This window comes from Ips typographus, linkage group LG5 (assembly GCF_016097725.1).
Source record: "Ips typographus isolate SLU linkage group LG5, UJ_Ityp_2.0, whole genome shotgun sequence".
Lineage (NCBI taxonomy): Eukaryota > Metazoa > Arthropoda > Insecta > Coleoptera > Curculionidae > Ips > Ips typographus.
The window spans coordinates 3,274,404-3,290,893 of record NC_138426.1 but is presented as its reverse complement, the minus strand read 5'-3'; the positions used below and the strand labels follow the sequence as shown (position 1 = coordinate 3,290,893).

At 34.9% G+C, this 16,490-nt stretch overlaps 1 protein-coding gene across 3 annotated transcripts in view; it reads left to right on the top strand.

Annotated features, from left to right (window-relative positions):
- prd1 (pleckstrin homology domain-containing protein pruning defect 1) overlaps positions 1-16,490 on the top strand; it is a 58,797-nt gene that overhangs the window by 2,618 nt on the left and 39,689 nt on the right. For all 3 annotated transcript variants that reach the window (XR_014178495.1, XM_081981023.1, XM_081981022.1), the window contains exons 3-9: positions 2,199-2,401; positions 5,029-5,289; positions 5,358-5,600; positions 5,802-6,078; positions 11,013-11,389; positions 11,466-11,608; positions 13,660-13,892. Coding sequence is in view for 2 of the 3 variants with exons in the window: in XM_081981023.1 (XP_081837149.1) it covers positions 2,199-2,401; positions 5,029-5,289; positions 5,358-5,600; positions 5,802-6,078; positions 11,013-11,389; positions 11,466-11,608; positions 13,660-13,892 (1,737 nt within the window). In the remaining variant the exon portion in view is untranslated. The remainder of the gene's footprint in view (positions 1-2,198; positions 2,402-5,028; positions 5,290-5,357; positions 5,601-5,801; positions 6,079-11,012; positions 11,390-11,465; positions 11,609-13,659; positions 13,893-16,490) is intronic.

Below are 16,490 nucleotides of genomic sequence, written 5' to 3'. Positions count from 1 at the left end.
ACTTTAATAATACAATTTTGAGCTTGGAACACTGTAAAAGCCAGTTGACACCTGTCAAAAACAGTCACGTGACCTTAAAAATGTAGTTTAAATCTTGAAAAATTGGTAAATTATTATAATAATTTGTAATGAATATTGTTTCAACTCAATATCATGTAACAAAGATTTTACCGTAATAATTACATGTGCCTATGCTGTTCTGTTCAATTTTCAATTTTGTTATATTGATACACTGAATTGTCTACTGCAATGTGTGCCTTAAAATATTTTACTTAACATTTCCTTGAAAGAGGCTTTATTTCGCTCCAAATTTCAATAAAAATTATAAAACTTGGTTAAGGACTATCTTAGTTCTCTCATAATTTTAGAAGAAATATGTCCCTTTGTACATACTTGTTTCATTTATTTTTATAAGGTCTGTTTGCAGAGGAAATGCCTGACTGGTTTCCAACTCAGAAACAGTAAATGTCAGGTTTCATTGGTTCAATTCTCACGTGACTATGACGCTTTCTGACTTGTGGCCAATGGATGTAATTATTTCTCTGATTACTAGTTGGAGATTTTCTCTACAAGCAGACCTATAGAATATATCCCAAATTGCAGTCAGTAGGTATTGAGCTGATCAGCATTTAGTGTGAATCACTTGGCCTCTACAAGTGCATTTGCCCCTCTCTCCTCTGTAAAATTGTGTTGACAGGACGTAAACAGATCTTAAACAACCAAAAACTTGAAACTTAAGGCCAATGTATACAAATTTGAACGTTGAAATGAAATGACTGTAGATGACACAAACTGTCACTTTTGAATTTTCAACAATATGGCACCTGCTATGAAAACAAACTCCATTTTTGTTAACAACGTTGAGGGGGTACGTTTACACCCATTAGAGTAATATAAAAATAATACTGTTCAATAATATGGTATAGGTCATCTAACATCCTAGTAATTGTCCACCCTGGTCCATTAATATTGTTTTACAGCCGTATGCAGTATCAGTCATTTTGAGGATTTAAGTTCAGAGTGTGATTTTCTTTATAGTGCATGCTTTTGACCATTCACAGTCTAAACTTAAATTAAGCTTAAACCTTCAAAATGCTTGGTGGGGCATATAAGATGGAACAAGCAACTGCAACAAGATGGAATGCAATAACAAACTTTTTAACTCATATACAGGATGTTACAACTTACAATAGCATTGCTATCTCAGCAACTATAATTGATAGAGCTTTAGTTAAATGGAGGCATTTCCAAGCTGTTTCCTTTGAACCGCCAGTGCACGCTGTCATAACACTGGTCAACTTCAAAGGCAACGATTCAGTAATCCGCAAAACCTCCATCGGTTTTTTCAGGTTGGTTTTCTTTGAACTGCCAGTACTGGATGTTATAACACGGCTGGTCAACTTCAAAGGGATACAATCTTGTTAATACCCAGGATGTAAGTTTTCCGAACTGTGGACTTTCAGTGCAGGCTGTCATAACACGGCTGGTGAACTTCGAAGGCTGCCGTTCTGAAAACTTAAACCGTCTTTCTCATTTCCCTGAACCGTATATCCAGAGCACAATGTTACCGTTTTAACCGTACTGTCATACCGACCGAATCTCCCGTCATTTTCTTTACCCTTTATAAACCCTGGATTGTTGTTCCGAAAATATACTGAACCGTTCTCACTTCCGAACACGAGTCTATGTTGTATGTTTTGATTCCTGATTTATAAGATAGGATTTTTTATGATTAGGTTGTTTCTCCTGCAATTTCTCCTAGTTAATACGATTTGATTTGGTTTTGCTGAAATCCCTGTGTTTTCCTTTTTTTGTCCCATCTGTTTTGACTCTCATTTTACCTTTTTAGATAAACGTTAATTCTGTCTTCGGCTCTGTCGAAATAAAGGTGTTACAAGTGGTAAAAAACTATACTATATCTCAAACGCAACTTTGCCTCCATGTATCTAAAGCTTTATCAACTATAATGTTTCTGAGATAGCAATGTTAATGGCTCGAATTGGTAACAAAATATGTAGTAGTATTTTGACAAAATAAAGTTTTCATTGTGCTTTTAAGCGCTTTTTACTTTCCAAACGTAATATTTGTTTATGTACTAAAAATTGTACAGCAAAAATTAGGTTTTGAATAAAAAACGGAGTCAGAAAGTATTAAAAACTAAATTTTATTTAGTCTAAACGATTGTCATCTGCTTTCAGGTCTTTAGAGGCAATGGCCCCAGAAACTGAATCTAACGAATCCCTTCTGATTGAGTTAAAGACATGCGACAAGAAAAACAGTGATGGTGAAATGTCGTCAAGTACCATATCTACATTTTCCAGTTTACCTTTGTCCCCCGTGGATTCCGGAGTTAATGTAGATAGTGAATCTGAACTCTCTTCTGCTGCTACGGTCACTTCAGGTAAGTGAATTTATTTTTATTCTGTAAATGAGTCTCAATAGAGATAAATATATTTATTCCAAAACAAGTAGAGCTAGGGAAAGCTACATTTGAAATATGTCCAAAAGTTGTGAGTAAATTGGTTACATTCTATGACTACATTCTATAACAGTTTCCTTACATACCTAGAAATTACCATATTATGTGAGAATACATACTCTCTGTGCAGCGACTTCTGACTGTTGCGTCACAATCACCAGAAAAAACGTATGTCGGTAATTAAATGTGATATTGATGGATTGTCAAAATGATTATAGTTTTAAGTTATAACTTTTTTAACGCGCATCATAGGATTTTACGTGTTAAATTTTTAAACCCAATGTTAGACCATGTTGTTTTGGAACTACAGGTGTAAAACTTGACGGGTGTGTCTTTAGTACTCTGAAGTCTAAAAAGTGTTTACAAACTAACAAAAAATCATCTTTTTTTTTGAAAAGATTTTATCTTGTGTGATGTAGATATTGATCTTATTTTTCGTTCTTTTTGCCATGGTTTCCTAATCAAATTTGCGTCATTGGTTCTTGTCAAGCGAAAGTCAAGAACATTCATCATTTGGATTCTTAAAAATCCAACATGGGTGATATCTACTGATGTGGCGAAGACTTTAGCGTTGATTGAAATTGGTACAAGTTACAGCGATGTTGCTGACATGTTGGAAAATCAAAATCTACGATATATCGTAATGTCAGACGTGGAAGACAAACGGGAAAGTATGTGAGGAGACGAGGTCAAGGCAGAAAACGGTCAACCACGGCTAGAGATGACAGATTCATAGTCTTGCAAACATTATTGAATAGGCGTAAAACAGTACCGCAACTAAGAAGCGAACTGGAAGAAGTACGTGGAAAAAGAACAAGTGTTTGAAGGCCTATAGAACAAGAAAGCTCCCTTACTCCGGCGACGTCATCGGGCGATCAGACTAGGCTTTGCTAGGGAGCACGAAAATTGGGAAAATAAGTAGGCCAATGTTTTGTTCGTAGATGATAGTCGATTTTGTGTTAATTCCATCGACGGCAAGGAAAGGTTATATCGCCGCCGAGGAGAACAAGATGAACAATTTAATTTTACTCCCACTGGCTCCTATGATGGAGGCTCAGTGATGGTCTGGGATGGAATATGCTTAGGGGCATGAACAGTGTTGGCGGTTGTTAATGGAGCTTTAAATGCAGATGGATACATTCGCGATGTTCTGCAAGAGCATGTCGTACCATTCGCCCCCAATATCGGAAAAAAACAACGGCTTGGGTAGTCGTGGGATGAGGAGGGTAACAGAAACACCCAATTAACTGTGGTACGACGTTTCGTGATCTTATTGTCACTTTTTCAGGCACTCAGCTGTTGTAGGTATTCCATAAGACAATTAGATCACGAAACGTCGCACCACAGTTAATTGGGTGTTTTTGTTACCCTCCTCATCCCCAGACTACCCAAGCCGTTGTTCTAAAGTAAGGAGACGATAAGCTAATGCACGACATTTTGCTAATGCACGACAATGCCCGCCCTCACAAGGCTCGTTGTGCCTCCGACTTTCTGAATGTCGTCGGAATAAGAACAATGGCGTGGCATGTTCTCCAGACATTAATCCGATTGAACATGCCAGGGACATGTTAGGTAGACGATTAAGGTCCATAACTCTTGCAGTTCAAAATCCCGAACAAGTAGCAGCTGCTCTGGTCGAGATTTGGGACGATCTGCCTTAAGACATGATCGATAATGTCAACAGAAGCATGAGGAGACGGATGACGTGATAAGAGCGCGTGGATAGCACACGCGTTACTAAAACAATTTTGAAAATGTTTTTGCTCTACAGATTCTTATATTCTTGGTGTTTTGAATCTTTACCTTCATACATATTGTTCGTTAATTTATTGTTGTTGTGATTCTTTTGACCAGTTGACCTTTAAACACCCTCCGGTTTATTATAAAGCACAAATTGGACCAGTTCTAAGCCTGGATAAAGTGTTGCCCCTGTATACTTTTCAGCATTCTTTACACAGTAAGCTGATAGGTAAAAGTGTGACGTAACCAATATTTAACTTAAAGTAAAAAGTTCTCAGAGAAACGACATGAATTTCGTATCCAATTCGAGTGTAAATATTCATCTTTTCTTCGAAACCCTGTATGTTTTCTAATAATTGAGATATCAGAGCGAATAAAAAAAGAAAATGTTCCGAAATGAACGGTTCACAATTTGATGTTATAAAGTGATGTCAATTGTCAGTTGTTCAATCCACAAGGTCTCAAAAAACACCGAAAATTCCTTTAACTCCCAAAACTCCCGTTAAGCATTCTTAACGTACGTCGGCCGTAAAGTACTGTTTATCGTGTCTAATTTGAGGTATGTTAAATGCAAATAACAGTACAGTGTGATGAAAAAACTTTTTTTTGATTTGTATCATTCTGATACACCCGCGCTTGACGTAGGGTTAAAACCTGAAACACTCTATTTGAATTACATTTAAATATGTCACAATTTAAATATGGTGTATCTTTTGTATCCATCTACCGGGTACTCACCTGGATAGCAAATATTAAAAATGTTACACTATTGTAATTTTTGAAATCACACTCTTTTTTACTACTTTTAGATGCTGACAAAAATAATGTATGGAACTCGAGCCATTACACTGATATTACTGAGCCCGTGGTCCAGGTAGACTTAAAGACCCTTCCACCTGAAAGTAATCCAAAACTTTTTGATTCTTGTAACGAGTTTAAAAACACAGATGACACATATGTGGAAAACCACGTAAAGGATTTTACAGAAAGTGATTTTCTTAACAAAAATGTGTTTGATAAAGAGCTGTTATGCCAATCAGCACCAAACTATTTTGATGTTGGTGATTCGGGTAAGTCAACAGCAGTTATGTCAATCAAACTTTGTAATTGTGCTAAGCAATATTTATATGTTACTCAGGCAAGTCCAAAACGTCTGCGGACCAAATAGAGTTTCAGAAATACTGGTCAGATGATGTTTTTGAAATGGAACATCCACTGAAATCAGCTACTGATGTAGATGTGATGAAATTGTCTTTAAACAGCTACGAACTTTTGGATTACACTTCAGAAAATGCTAAGTTACAGGCGTCTGCACTGGATACAATCGATTTGCATGTTAGCTTGTCAGAGGAAGTTAATGAGAATTTGAAAATCATATTAGGTAAGTCATTCTACTTTCGTATTTTAGGTACTCATTTCTACTGATAAAATACATAAATAGTCGGAAAAGTTGGTGGTGGATTATTGTTTGTTAGTAGAAACCAAATTTTTGCTCAGTATCTCAAGAACTGTGTTTATGATGACTCTTAACGGTCTAAATGGGTGGTATGAGCTATTGTTAAATTGCTAAACTTTATTTTAGACGGCAAGGATATTCCGCCACCCATAACGAATGATATTTCTACTGAATGCGAAGAGAAGAAACCCGTTGAGGAGCAAATTGTATTTCGTAGACAGAGAAAGAAAAAGTCTAAGTCCGATACACCAAAGAAAAGAGTTTCGTTCCATGAAGATATTTTAAATAGCACAAAAATTGATGATATTCATATAAATTTGGGTTTTATAACCCATGAACCTGATGTCTCATTCAGTTTTTTCCAGCGAGGGTTTGTGAGAAAACCAGATGTAGTAAAGGGTCGGTAAGTAACAAACTTAGAAGCAATTACTGAATTAGTCTCTAAAATGTTGATTTCTTAGTAGAATTGTGTTGTTTTGCCATAAACATTCATCCTTCTATAAAGAATTAATCTTTTTTGGTACGACGTATTAGCAAGTTATAACTTAAGTATTCTCTTGCTTTAAAAACTTGTGGTTCAGTCCTTCTATTCTTATTTTGCAAGATAATTGTTTAAGTAATGGTCACAGAGGGTAAATATCAGGTGTATCATACTCAAAATGAACTTAGCATACTTCTGCATTAACCCATCGAAATACATATTTGTTTCACACGTTTAGTAACTTTTTATACAGGGTGTCCAACAGAGGAGATCTGGACGTACGATCATTTTGAAAATTTGCATGTTTAGTGGTAATGAGTTTTATAGTTTCATTATTGCCACGGTGTCGCTTGTGCAAAAAGTAGCAGTATTTAAATGAAACCCTATAGATTTTTGTAAATTCAGAATCGCACTCTATAATCATTTTTTATTAGTTATGAGTAAATTACCGGTAAAATAAATATTTTACTTTACCAGGAAAATTTGATCAGTAAGTTACCAAATTACTGGTAAAAGTACTGTGTTTCTGGCAGTTCATATTTTGACACGGTTTTTCTCCTTGACTGTACCAAATTTTGTAGTATTTTTTTAGGTCATCAAATAGGAAATTCAATGACGATTTCCAAAATGTGCTTAAAACAGTCAATATCACTTCAAGTGGGTTTTACAGGCGATTTTGTCTCTGACTGTTTTTCAAACTGTGTTTCTGGCAGTTCAAACTTTGACACCATGTTTTTCTCCCTGACTACTAAATTTTTAGTGTTTTTTTATGTCTTCGAATAGGAAATTTAATGACAATTCCAAAAATGTGCTTAAAACAATTATTATCTCACTCCAAGTGGGTTTTACAGGCGATTTTGTCGCTGACTGTTCTTTCAAACTGTGTTTCTGGCAGTTCAAACTTTGACACCGTTTTTCTCTCTCACTGTACCAATTTTTTTAGTGTTTTATAAGTTACCGGATTTGAAATTTAATGAGGATTCCAAAAATGTGCTTAAAACAGTCATTATCTCACTCCAAGTGGATTTTACAGGCGATTTTGTCCCTGACTGTTTTCAAACTGTGTTTCTGGCAGTTCAAACTTTGACACCGTTTTTCTCTCTGACTGAACCAAATTTTGTAGTATTATTTAGGTCATCAAATAGGAAATTCAATGACGATTCCTAAAATGAGCTTAAAACAGTCATTATATCACTCCAAGTGGGTTTTACAGTCGATTTTGTCCCTGACTGTTTTTCAAACTGTGTTTCTGGCAGTTCAAACTTTGACACCGTTTTTCTCCCTGACTGAACCAAATTTTTTAGTATTTTTTGGGTCATCAAATAGGGAATTGAATGACAATTCCAAAAATGTGCTTAAAACAGTCATTATCTCACTCCAAGTGGATTTTATAGCCGATTTTCTCCCTGACTGTTTTTCAAACTGTGTTTCTGACAGTTCAAATTTTGACACCGTTTTTCTCCCTCACTGTACCAAATTTTTTAGTGTTTTTTAACTTACCGGATAGGAAATTTAATGAGGATTCCAAAAATGTGCTTAAAACGATCATTTTCTTACTCAAAGTGGGTTTTATAAGCGATTTTATTCCTGACCGTCGTTTCAAATTGTGTTTCTGACATTTCAAACTTAAAAAAAAAAATCACCCCATGTGCAATATATAATATTCTAATTTGGTTAATAATGTAATGTTTATAACTAAAATCGTGAAAAAAAGCGCTTAAAAGCAAAATTATTTTCCTCAAAAAAGCATAAAAATCTGCTCACAAAACTCTTTCAGAAATGCAACATTTTTAACTTTTTTTGTGTTCAAGTTCTAAACATTTTTTGAAGCTTTTAAACTCCTTTAGAAGCATACGAAGGATTTTAGACTTTTTTTGAATACAAAAAATTTTGGACAGTTTAAAGAGCATATTGAAGGTTCTGGAATGCTTTAGAGGTATTTGGAAACTCTTAGACGGTTCTAGAATTTTTTGGAAGCTTTAGACTGTTTTGACATTTTTTAGGAGCTTCTAAACTAGTTGAAGAGCATTTGGAATCTTTTAGACTGTTCTAAAAGCTGCTAGATTGTTTTGAAAGACTTCCGACTGCTTTACAAGCATTTTGGAGTTTCTATGTTGTTTTGAAATCTTTTTAGACTACTTTAGGAGCATCGAATGTTCTGTACTGCTTGTAAGACATTTGAAACCTTGCAGACGGTTCTTTAAACTTTTGGAATCTTTTAAACTGCTCTAAAAGTATACGGAAACTTTTAGACTGTCTTGAAATATTTTGGGAGCTTCTAGACTGTTCTAAAAGCTTACCAGTAAATCAATTTGACCAGTAAATTTATGGATCTAATTGAAATTTGCTTGAAAGTTATAATTTTTCTGTCATGGCTGTCATTAATTTGAAAAGTCATAAATCTGAATCACTACACTTTTCATGCACTCCCTGTATAGTAGCGGCTCTGACGGACTGTGAAACTTCCAGGGATTAGTTTAGCAGTTTTCTACGAACATTTTTGCTCTCTTTCAAATATTTCGTAACCTTCACCGTTTCTAAGTTATTTAGCAAAAACTGGTTTGATGCAACAATTTTCAAATCAGTTGATTGCATGTAGTGAGACAAAAACAGTGATTCATCATACTTTTCATGCACACCCTGTATACTGGAAGCAAAAACAGTCCGGCAAACTTTCGGTGCTGAGTAAGAAGTTGATTAGGAACATTTTTGGTTGCTTGCAAATTTTTCGTAACTTTCACCGTTTTCTAGTTATTTAGGAAAATCTGAACACCTTGTAACTCGGTTATTTTTGGGAATTTAGGATGATTCAACCACTTAAAAGAACCATTTTGAGCTTATCTTTCCAGTGATGTTGAGCAAAATCTGAAAAATTGCGTACAGGGTGACCAAAAACAGTTAATCGCCATATTTTTCATGCACACCCGGTTTCCTGGAGGCAAAAACGGTGCTGCAAATTTACGGTGTTGGGTTGAGAAGTTGATTAGGAACATTGAAATCAGTGAAATTGTGATCAAAAATTTGAACACGGTTTAGAGGACAGTCAGGGACAAAATCACGTGTAAAACCCACTTGGAGTGAAAAAATGGCAGTTTTAAGCTCATCTTTGGAATCCCCATTAAATTTCCCATTTAATAACCTGAAAAACCAAGGATTTGGTAGAGTCAGGGGGAAAGGCATCAGTGTCAAAGTTTGAACTGCCAGAAACACAGTATTTGTAATTTATCAGTAATTTACTGGTAATTAAACAAATTTTCCTGGTAAAGTAAAATATTTTACTTTACTGGTAATTTATCCGTCACTATTTTAGATCTATAGAGTGTTACTCATTACCTAAACATGCAAATTTTCAAAATGATCGTATGTCCAGATCTTCAAAAACGTTTAAGGTACGATCCACTGTTGGACGCCCTTAGTTTATATTTTCGAAATAGTATATTTTATTACCAGTCCAGAAAAAAGGTTTTTTCTGTATGTGCGTGACAGTTTCCCGTAGGAGGCAAAGCCGACACGTTCTCACGCAAAAGGTACATTTTCTCGACAATAAATCGGCGGAGAATTACAGTTTTTAGCGTCGTATAATGAAAAAGCTATTTTCTGAAAGATGTTTTGGTTAGGTGTGCAAATCAATAATAAAATCGACTAAGCAGAAATTATGTGTATCAAAAACTGGTGAGATCTACCGTTGTCTGGTTTGTTCTTTGGCTCAGCACTCAGCAATGTGCCAGCTCTATTTGAGAAGGGGGTATGGCGGGCCTGTGCCCCTGAACCTCTTGAATTGTTTCTAAAAAAGTCAAAAACACACACAAAATAGTATCATATAAAGGACACAATCCGGATGAAGATAACAGTTGTCACACCTCGTGGCAAATATAACCTTCACTGTCACATCCACGTGTTCCTTTCATAGGTTCAATAACCCTTTCCGCCACCAAGAGCGTGATCCACACGTGAAAGGTCCCCGCAAACTTTTAGGCCTCGACTTTCCCACTCAGCACTTCCATTTATCCCTCCGATTGGCTTGGAGTTCGGTCGTTATCCCTTAAAGAACCCCGATTGGATTTTGCCCCCTTCTCCAAATGTGAGGTCCCTAAGGTTGCCCCTAGATCATCACATAAATTTTCAATCAAGTAATCAAATCCTAATGTTCGTTTGACATTTAATATGCCAAGAAATTTTTACGGACTCAATTTCTAAACCGTTACGATTCAAAATAAAATAGACTAGACAATCTTCTAACTTCTAACTTATTTACAAAACTTAAAACTAATAATATTCCTACCTACAGTCCACAGTTCTGATAACCTCTAGTAGATCTTTTCTTTGCCTGTGTGTCGAATCCTATTCTGCTGTCAATTCAGTGGCCAAACATCAGTGAAAATTGCTCCAAACAATCAGTTGCCTAATCAGGACATTCCCGAACTTCTTCTTTTTGGAAAATAGCTCAAACGTCCAAAAATCTGCTAACCAAATAACGCCCTTCCAGCCTCTTTAAAGGTTTCGGTCCAAATGTCTGAATACTGGGGGAAGTACAAACTTGGAGACAGACACCACCAGTCTAACACGTTTCCCAGCTTCTTCAGAGCTTCTTCCAAGTTTTTTCTTTTCCTTTTACTATTTTAAGTTTTTGGATTTTTTTTTATTATTTTTTTTTAAATGACGCTGCCTGGTAGTTTTAATTAGTCTAAAACTATTTATAAAATAAAATTAAATTTAAATTTAAAACTAAAAAACCTAGAGGAGGAAACAACAAAAATAAATACTCGTCAGGCTGGAGAAGTCTCTAGCCTTACGACAGTCGTCAACTTCAAACTGTCAAGATCTACCGTTTGTAACGTTTACGGTTTTTATTTTAGGTATAGTTGGGCTGCTGAAGGTGATGCTCCCTACTATGAACAACCGTATAACCGCCGCGAAGTAAAATCAGATATATGCATACGTGAACCAAAAGATTCTTCCGGTTCATCAAGCTCCACAGGTAGTACTTCAAGCTCAATAGATGAGGAGGATAGCGGATCTGATGAAAACGTACCTAAAAAGGAACCTACATTAAAACAACCCAAGTCCAGCTGTCTAAAGAAACCTAAACACAAAAAGTATATTGATACAAATATTGTTCAGGAAGAAGTGATTAAAAAGAAAAAATCTGAGACGAACTTAACTGATTCCACTCTTTTCGGCAGTTTGAAGAATATTTTGAGCTTTTCAACTTCACTTCCCTTAACTGAACGAGGTATGTGGTATTGATACTACTTTACTACTATTGTAGTTGTCGTTAAGACGCTATTTTGTTTGAATGAAATTTCTAGGTATTCCAGAAGGTCAGGAAGATATTACATTTGATTTATCTTCAATAGACGTTTCAAATAGGAGGAGCTCATTTGGAAATCTGTCATTTCCAAACAGTACAGTTAAAAGCGTTCAAGAATTTAAGCCGGAGCCCATAAATAAGGTACTTTTTATTTAAAATGTTTCTTTTACCATACTGTTTTGAGGTTTTTTGGTGCTTTTATTGTTTTAACTTGGTTTTAAGATAAATTCAGCTCAAGGGTTTTGGGGGTCTGTAAAACGAGGCAAAACTGTGTTTGTTTACCGGTTTTTGAGCTAATATGAAGAAAACTTGAATATTGTACAAGTTCACAGTAATAATGTCAATTTACTGAAATAATGTATATTTTCAGGAAAAAAAATTACATTTTAGCTCTTTGTTTTTGTAGTAATAATACTACTGTGTGTAAGGGGAGGTTTAGAGTTGCGGTTTATAACACCCTTTGGTATTTTTATAAATTTTATTTAGTTTCACACCGATAGCAGGCACAAAGCACCAGGTGCCAAAAAAACATACTGTTCTCGCGGAGTGAGTTTACCCGTACGTCAGGAAGGCTACGTCATTTATAATCATATGAATCAAATCAAGTTTTCGTCAATAAACCTCTTGTGTTCATATTATAGAAAAGAGCGTGTCTAAAGCATCGTCACGTTTAAAATTTTGCGTGAATTGTCAGTCAGAAAGTAGAGATCTTTGGCTGCAAATTTGCACTAAAACAACCTTATCCAAAGCAAATAAAAAATGTCTTGACCGAAATAACATTTTTTATTCATGAGAAGGCTCCGTTTGGATCATAGAATTCCGTCTAAATTTGGAACTTAATTTAGTTACCAAAATTCGTAGAGATGTATCATTATTGTATTATGTATCATATTTCTTTAACTTTAAGCTCTTGATTTAGGTCCTGGATGGTTACATGTTTCTCTAAAATAAATACAACAAATTAAAAATTCAATAAGACATTCTGAGTGCTGCTGTAGTATCTCATATCTCATTTTCAGGTTGCAATCCACTTATTTTATTTTAAACCCGCTGGAAAACATTTTAGACGCTTATTTGATTTTTTCTATGACTTTATTATTAATATGTTTGAAGAAATTTTTATGAAAAATCTATAATGCAACCGAAAAATCTCAGTCTCTGGAAACAATGAAATGTTAATAGATGTTTCTTACAAAAGTAGATATATTTTACTATTATTAACATACTATCGTTGTACATATCATATAATGTATTTCGAACATCCATTTTAATGCTTTCAGATAAATCAGTGGTCTTGGCCCGTCGATAACATCTCGATTTACGTTTTCTAGGTGAGGAAATCATAAGATTACTTGCTTGCTTTTCCGAATCGATAAACAGTTTTGCGGGAAATTTTCAAAGCAGCTGCAACCTTCTAGTATCAAACAAAATACATCAGTAAGAATAAGTAAGGTCTTAAAATTTCTTATTTTCTTCCTGAACAGATGATAAAGCTTCTAAAGGTCCTCCATTGGTTTTTTCCATTTCAAAATATTCACAAAGGTTCAGAATTAACTGGTGGGCTTGTCTGTAGAGAATTTTTCCAGGCATTTTCTAAAAAAATACTGTAATAGTACCTAATTCCGAATTTAGGAAAAACCAAAGGGCTAAATAAAAACCATAATAGACACTCCCGCTTTTTTTCAAAACAGGTTAGTAATTGTGCCAATTTTGGTAAAATCGTGACAGCCGACATAAAAAAAATAAAAATATTAATAATAACATTATGAAAGTACTTACAGAATGTTAAAAGCGTAGAAACAATAGCTCTTAAAAGAACTGTGGCGGTGTGGTAAATAGAAAACTTTATAAATGATTAACAACACAAAGAAACAGAAAAGAATTAATAGTAAACAAATCAAATAAATTTCGATGGTTTTCAAACTGACAATGACTGAAATAGAAGCGCTAATCAGTTAATTTTTTTTTTTTTTGGAAGACATTCACTTAAATATTTACCCTTTCTGAAAGTGAACAGTAGACAAGGATGAAGTCATTAATGCATGTCCACTTCTAAATCACAGGGCTATGACGCACAGGTAAACTCAGTCCGCGAGAACTAACTACTGTCATCTGTCGCTTGTCTCATTAATGACATTTATACAATATATCTTCTTATACAGGATAAATGCTTACACGTGTTTATCTTTCAGGTCCAAATTGCAAAAACCAATTTTAAACTTACAAGAAGTGAAGGTTTTTATCCCAATTATCCGAATCAAGAGATACCAGCCAATATAATATTGTGTGACAGCAATGTTTACGAGCATAAAGGCATCAGTTATTCATACGAATATGACAACTTTCAAAAGTCGTCTGAACCTAAAAAGCCCAAGGCTTCGGTATTGTACCAGAGGATATGGAAGGATTTGAATATTTTTCGCAGGTAATTATTCTTATTCATACACATTGTTCAGATACACTGCAGACAATTTCAACACCATCTGATTTCAGATTTCTAATTATAATTTGTTGGCAACATTTATTCAAATTACACTCTCGATCTTGGTTAAACTGTTACAGGGTGTTGAAGCATTAATTTAATATGCTCTATTACGTAATCGGTTTCAGTTCGGGGAATGATTCATTACGTTACTAGTCCGGCAAAGTAATATAATTTTACAGGGGTAACAGTAACTGTCAGTCGTCTCCACAATAAATTTATTAGGTCTTAAACATTATAAGTCTGTGGTCTTAAACTTCTCTAAAAACTGCCCAACATGTTTCGAGCGCAGAAGCAGCTCATCATTAGGAGAGAAGCAGCTCATCATTAGAAGAACGTGTTGAATTGTAAAAAATTATACTAAAAACAAAAGGAAGCTTACCTAATGCAAAATTACAAAATCATGCTGTTATTCTGTAAAAGGGGACAGCAGGATTAAAGATGTAATAATCTGCAAAATTGAATTTTAGTCAAAGTATTCAAAAGTCGCGTTTGATCAAGATTACCTTCATCATCATCATCAATCAGCCCTCTGCGTCCATTGCTGGACATAGGCCTCCCCTAGTTGAATCCATTCTTTTCTGTCTTGCGCGTTACGATTCCAGTTTTTGGTAATGTCTGTCCAGCGAGTTGGTTGTCTTCCTCTATTTCTTTTATCGGATCTGGGTCTCCATTCAAGTAATCGTTTTGTCCACCTGCCATCTTGCATGCGAGCCACCCAGTCATGCCCAGTTCCATTTGAGTTTTGCTGCATGTACGACCACATCAGTCACGCCTGTTCTTCTGCGTAAAGGCCGATTTATAGTTCCGTATCCATAAGCTGTAAAATTTAAGACTTTAATAGTAGGGAATTGAAACCTTAACAATGAATGATCTAATTTACAGTTTTTCAGTAAGACTTCAGCTGAAGTAAGCAGTTAGATGCAAGACGTAAAAAATGGTTTAATTTCATTTCGTACGTCTTAACTTCTTCTTAAGCCTCTTAAATTTGCGTTGCTGCCAGTTAACACTGACAAGTGGCGCCATTTGTTTTCCGTGTTTTTGCTGCGGGCACGTGGAATCGTTTTCCGTTTTGTTTTTAATATATTGATAGATTCACAAGGTAAGTGATAGTATTCTGTCTATCACACACACAATATAATTTTTGACAATGTGGCAACATAAACAACAGCAAAAAAATGACATTGCGCAAAAAACCGCAGCTCCAATATTATTAAGCAAACTATAAATTGAACTTGTTTCTTACAGCTTAATGGTCTAGCGGTGTTAATGGTGGGTTTATATTCATTTAAGATGTATCATTTAAGATTAATCACCTAAGATTTATCATTTATGATTTTTAAGTGTGTTTATACTCATTTAAGAAGTAAAGAAACACATGTAAGATGTAACCAATAAGAGAACGTTTCAAACACACCTGATTACCATAGTTGACATTTGATAGCTTTGAACACGTGCGCAATACGATTTTCACGTAAGAATCCTTACTTCTTAAATCTTAATTAAAATATAACCAATTTTCAAGGCCACTTCTTACATGATACATGTTAAATGATAAATGATACGTGAGTATAAACGGGAGCGCCATATCTTATGGGTTAACCTCACTTTTAATTTCTTACTTCTTAAATGATACGTCTTAAGTGTTAAATCTTAAATGAATATAAACCCACCATAAGTTTTGCACCTTACTGATACGGAACTATAAATCGGCCTTAATTCTTCATTTCTAATGTGGTCACGTAACGAAACACCAAACATTGATCTCTCCATTTTGCGCTGTGTTACTTTTAGTTTCTGAGCAGTAGCATTGGTAAGGGTTAGTGTTTCGGCGCCGTAGGTCATAATCGGTAGAACACATTGGTTGAAAACTGTTCTTTTCAAGCATATTGGAAGGTCGTTTTTGAAAACGTCTCTAAGTTTGCCCTAAGACGCCCAGGAGAGTATAACTCTTCTGTTTATCTCGCATGTTTGGTTGACTTTGGATATTCTTATCTCGTGGCCTAGATATGTGTATTTATCTACCCATTCTTCATCAGAATTTTCAATAGTTAGGTTGTTGCTAGGGACGCGGTTGCAATAAATTGCAAAAAGCTTCTTTATTTTAATATAATATTTAACCAAATCGCCCTTTTATATGGTCATTAGAGTAATTGGAGGGCTAGTTAGGGTTTAGGTATTAAATGATACTGGTTTAATTCTGGGATAAGCTGGTAAACCTATTAATTTCGATTACCTGATGGAGCAATTGATTAAATGTTTGAACGTGAAATTATTTCCCGACTTTTTAAATTCAACGGAGCAGTATTAATAAAATGCTTGCCAGTCTCAGACGTGATTCTAATATACATTTTTAATAGTAACTTTATAACTCGGTAAAAATTTTTAAAATTGGTTTGTCAAATTTGTAGTCAGGTATCATTTTTAATAACTATAATGTCCTAGCACATTTACCTTATTCTTATTACTCACGTCACAATCATCAGATTAGCTATGTGATCATAATATTGGTAACTCACTTGCAAAGTTGATAGGCAAAGT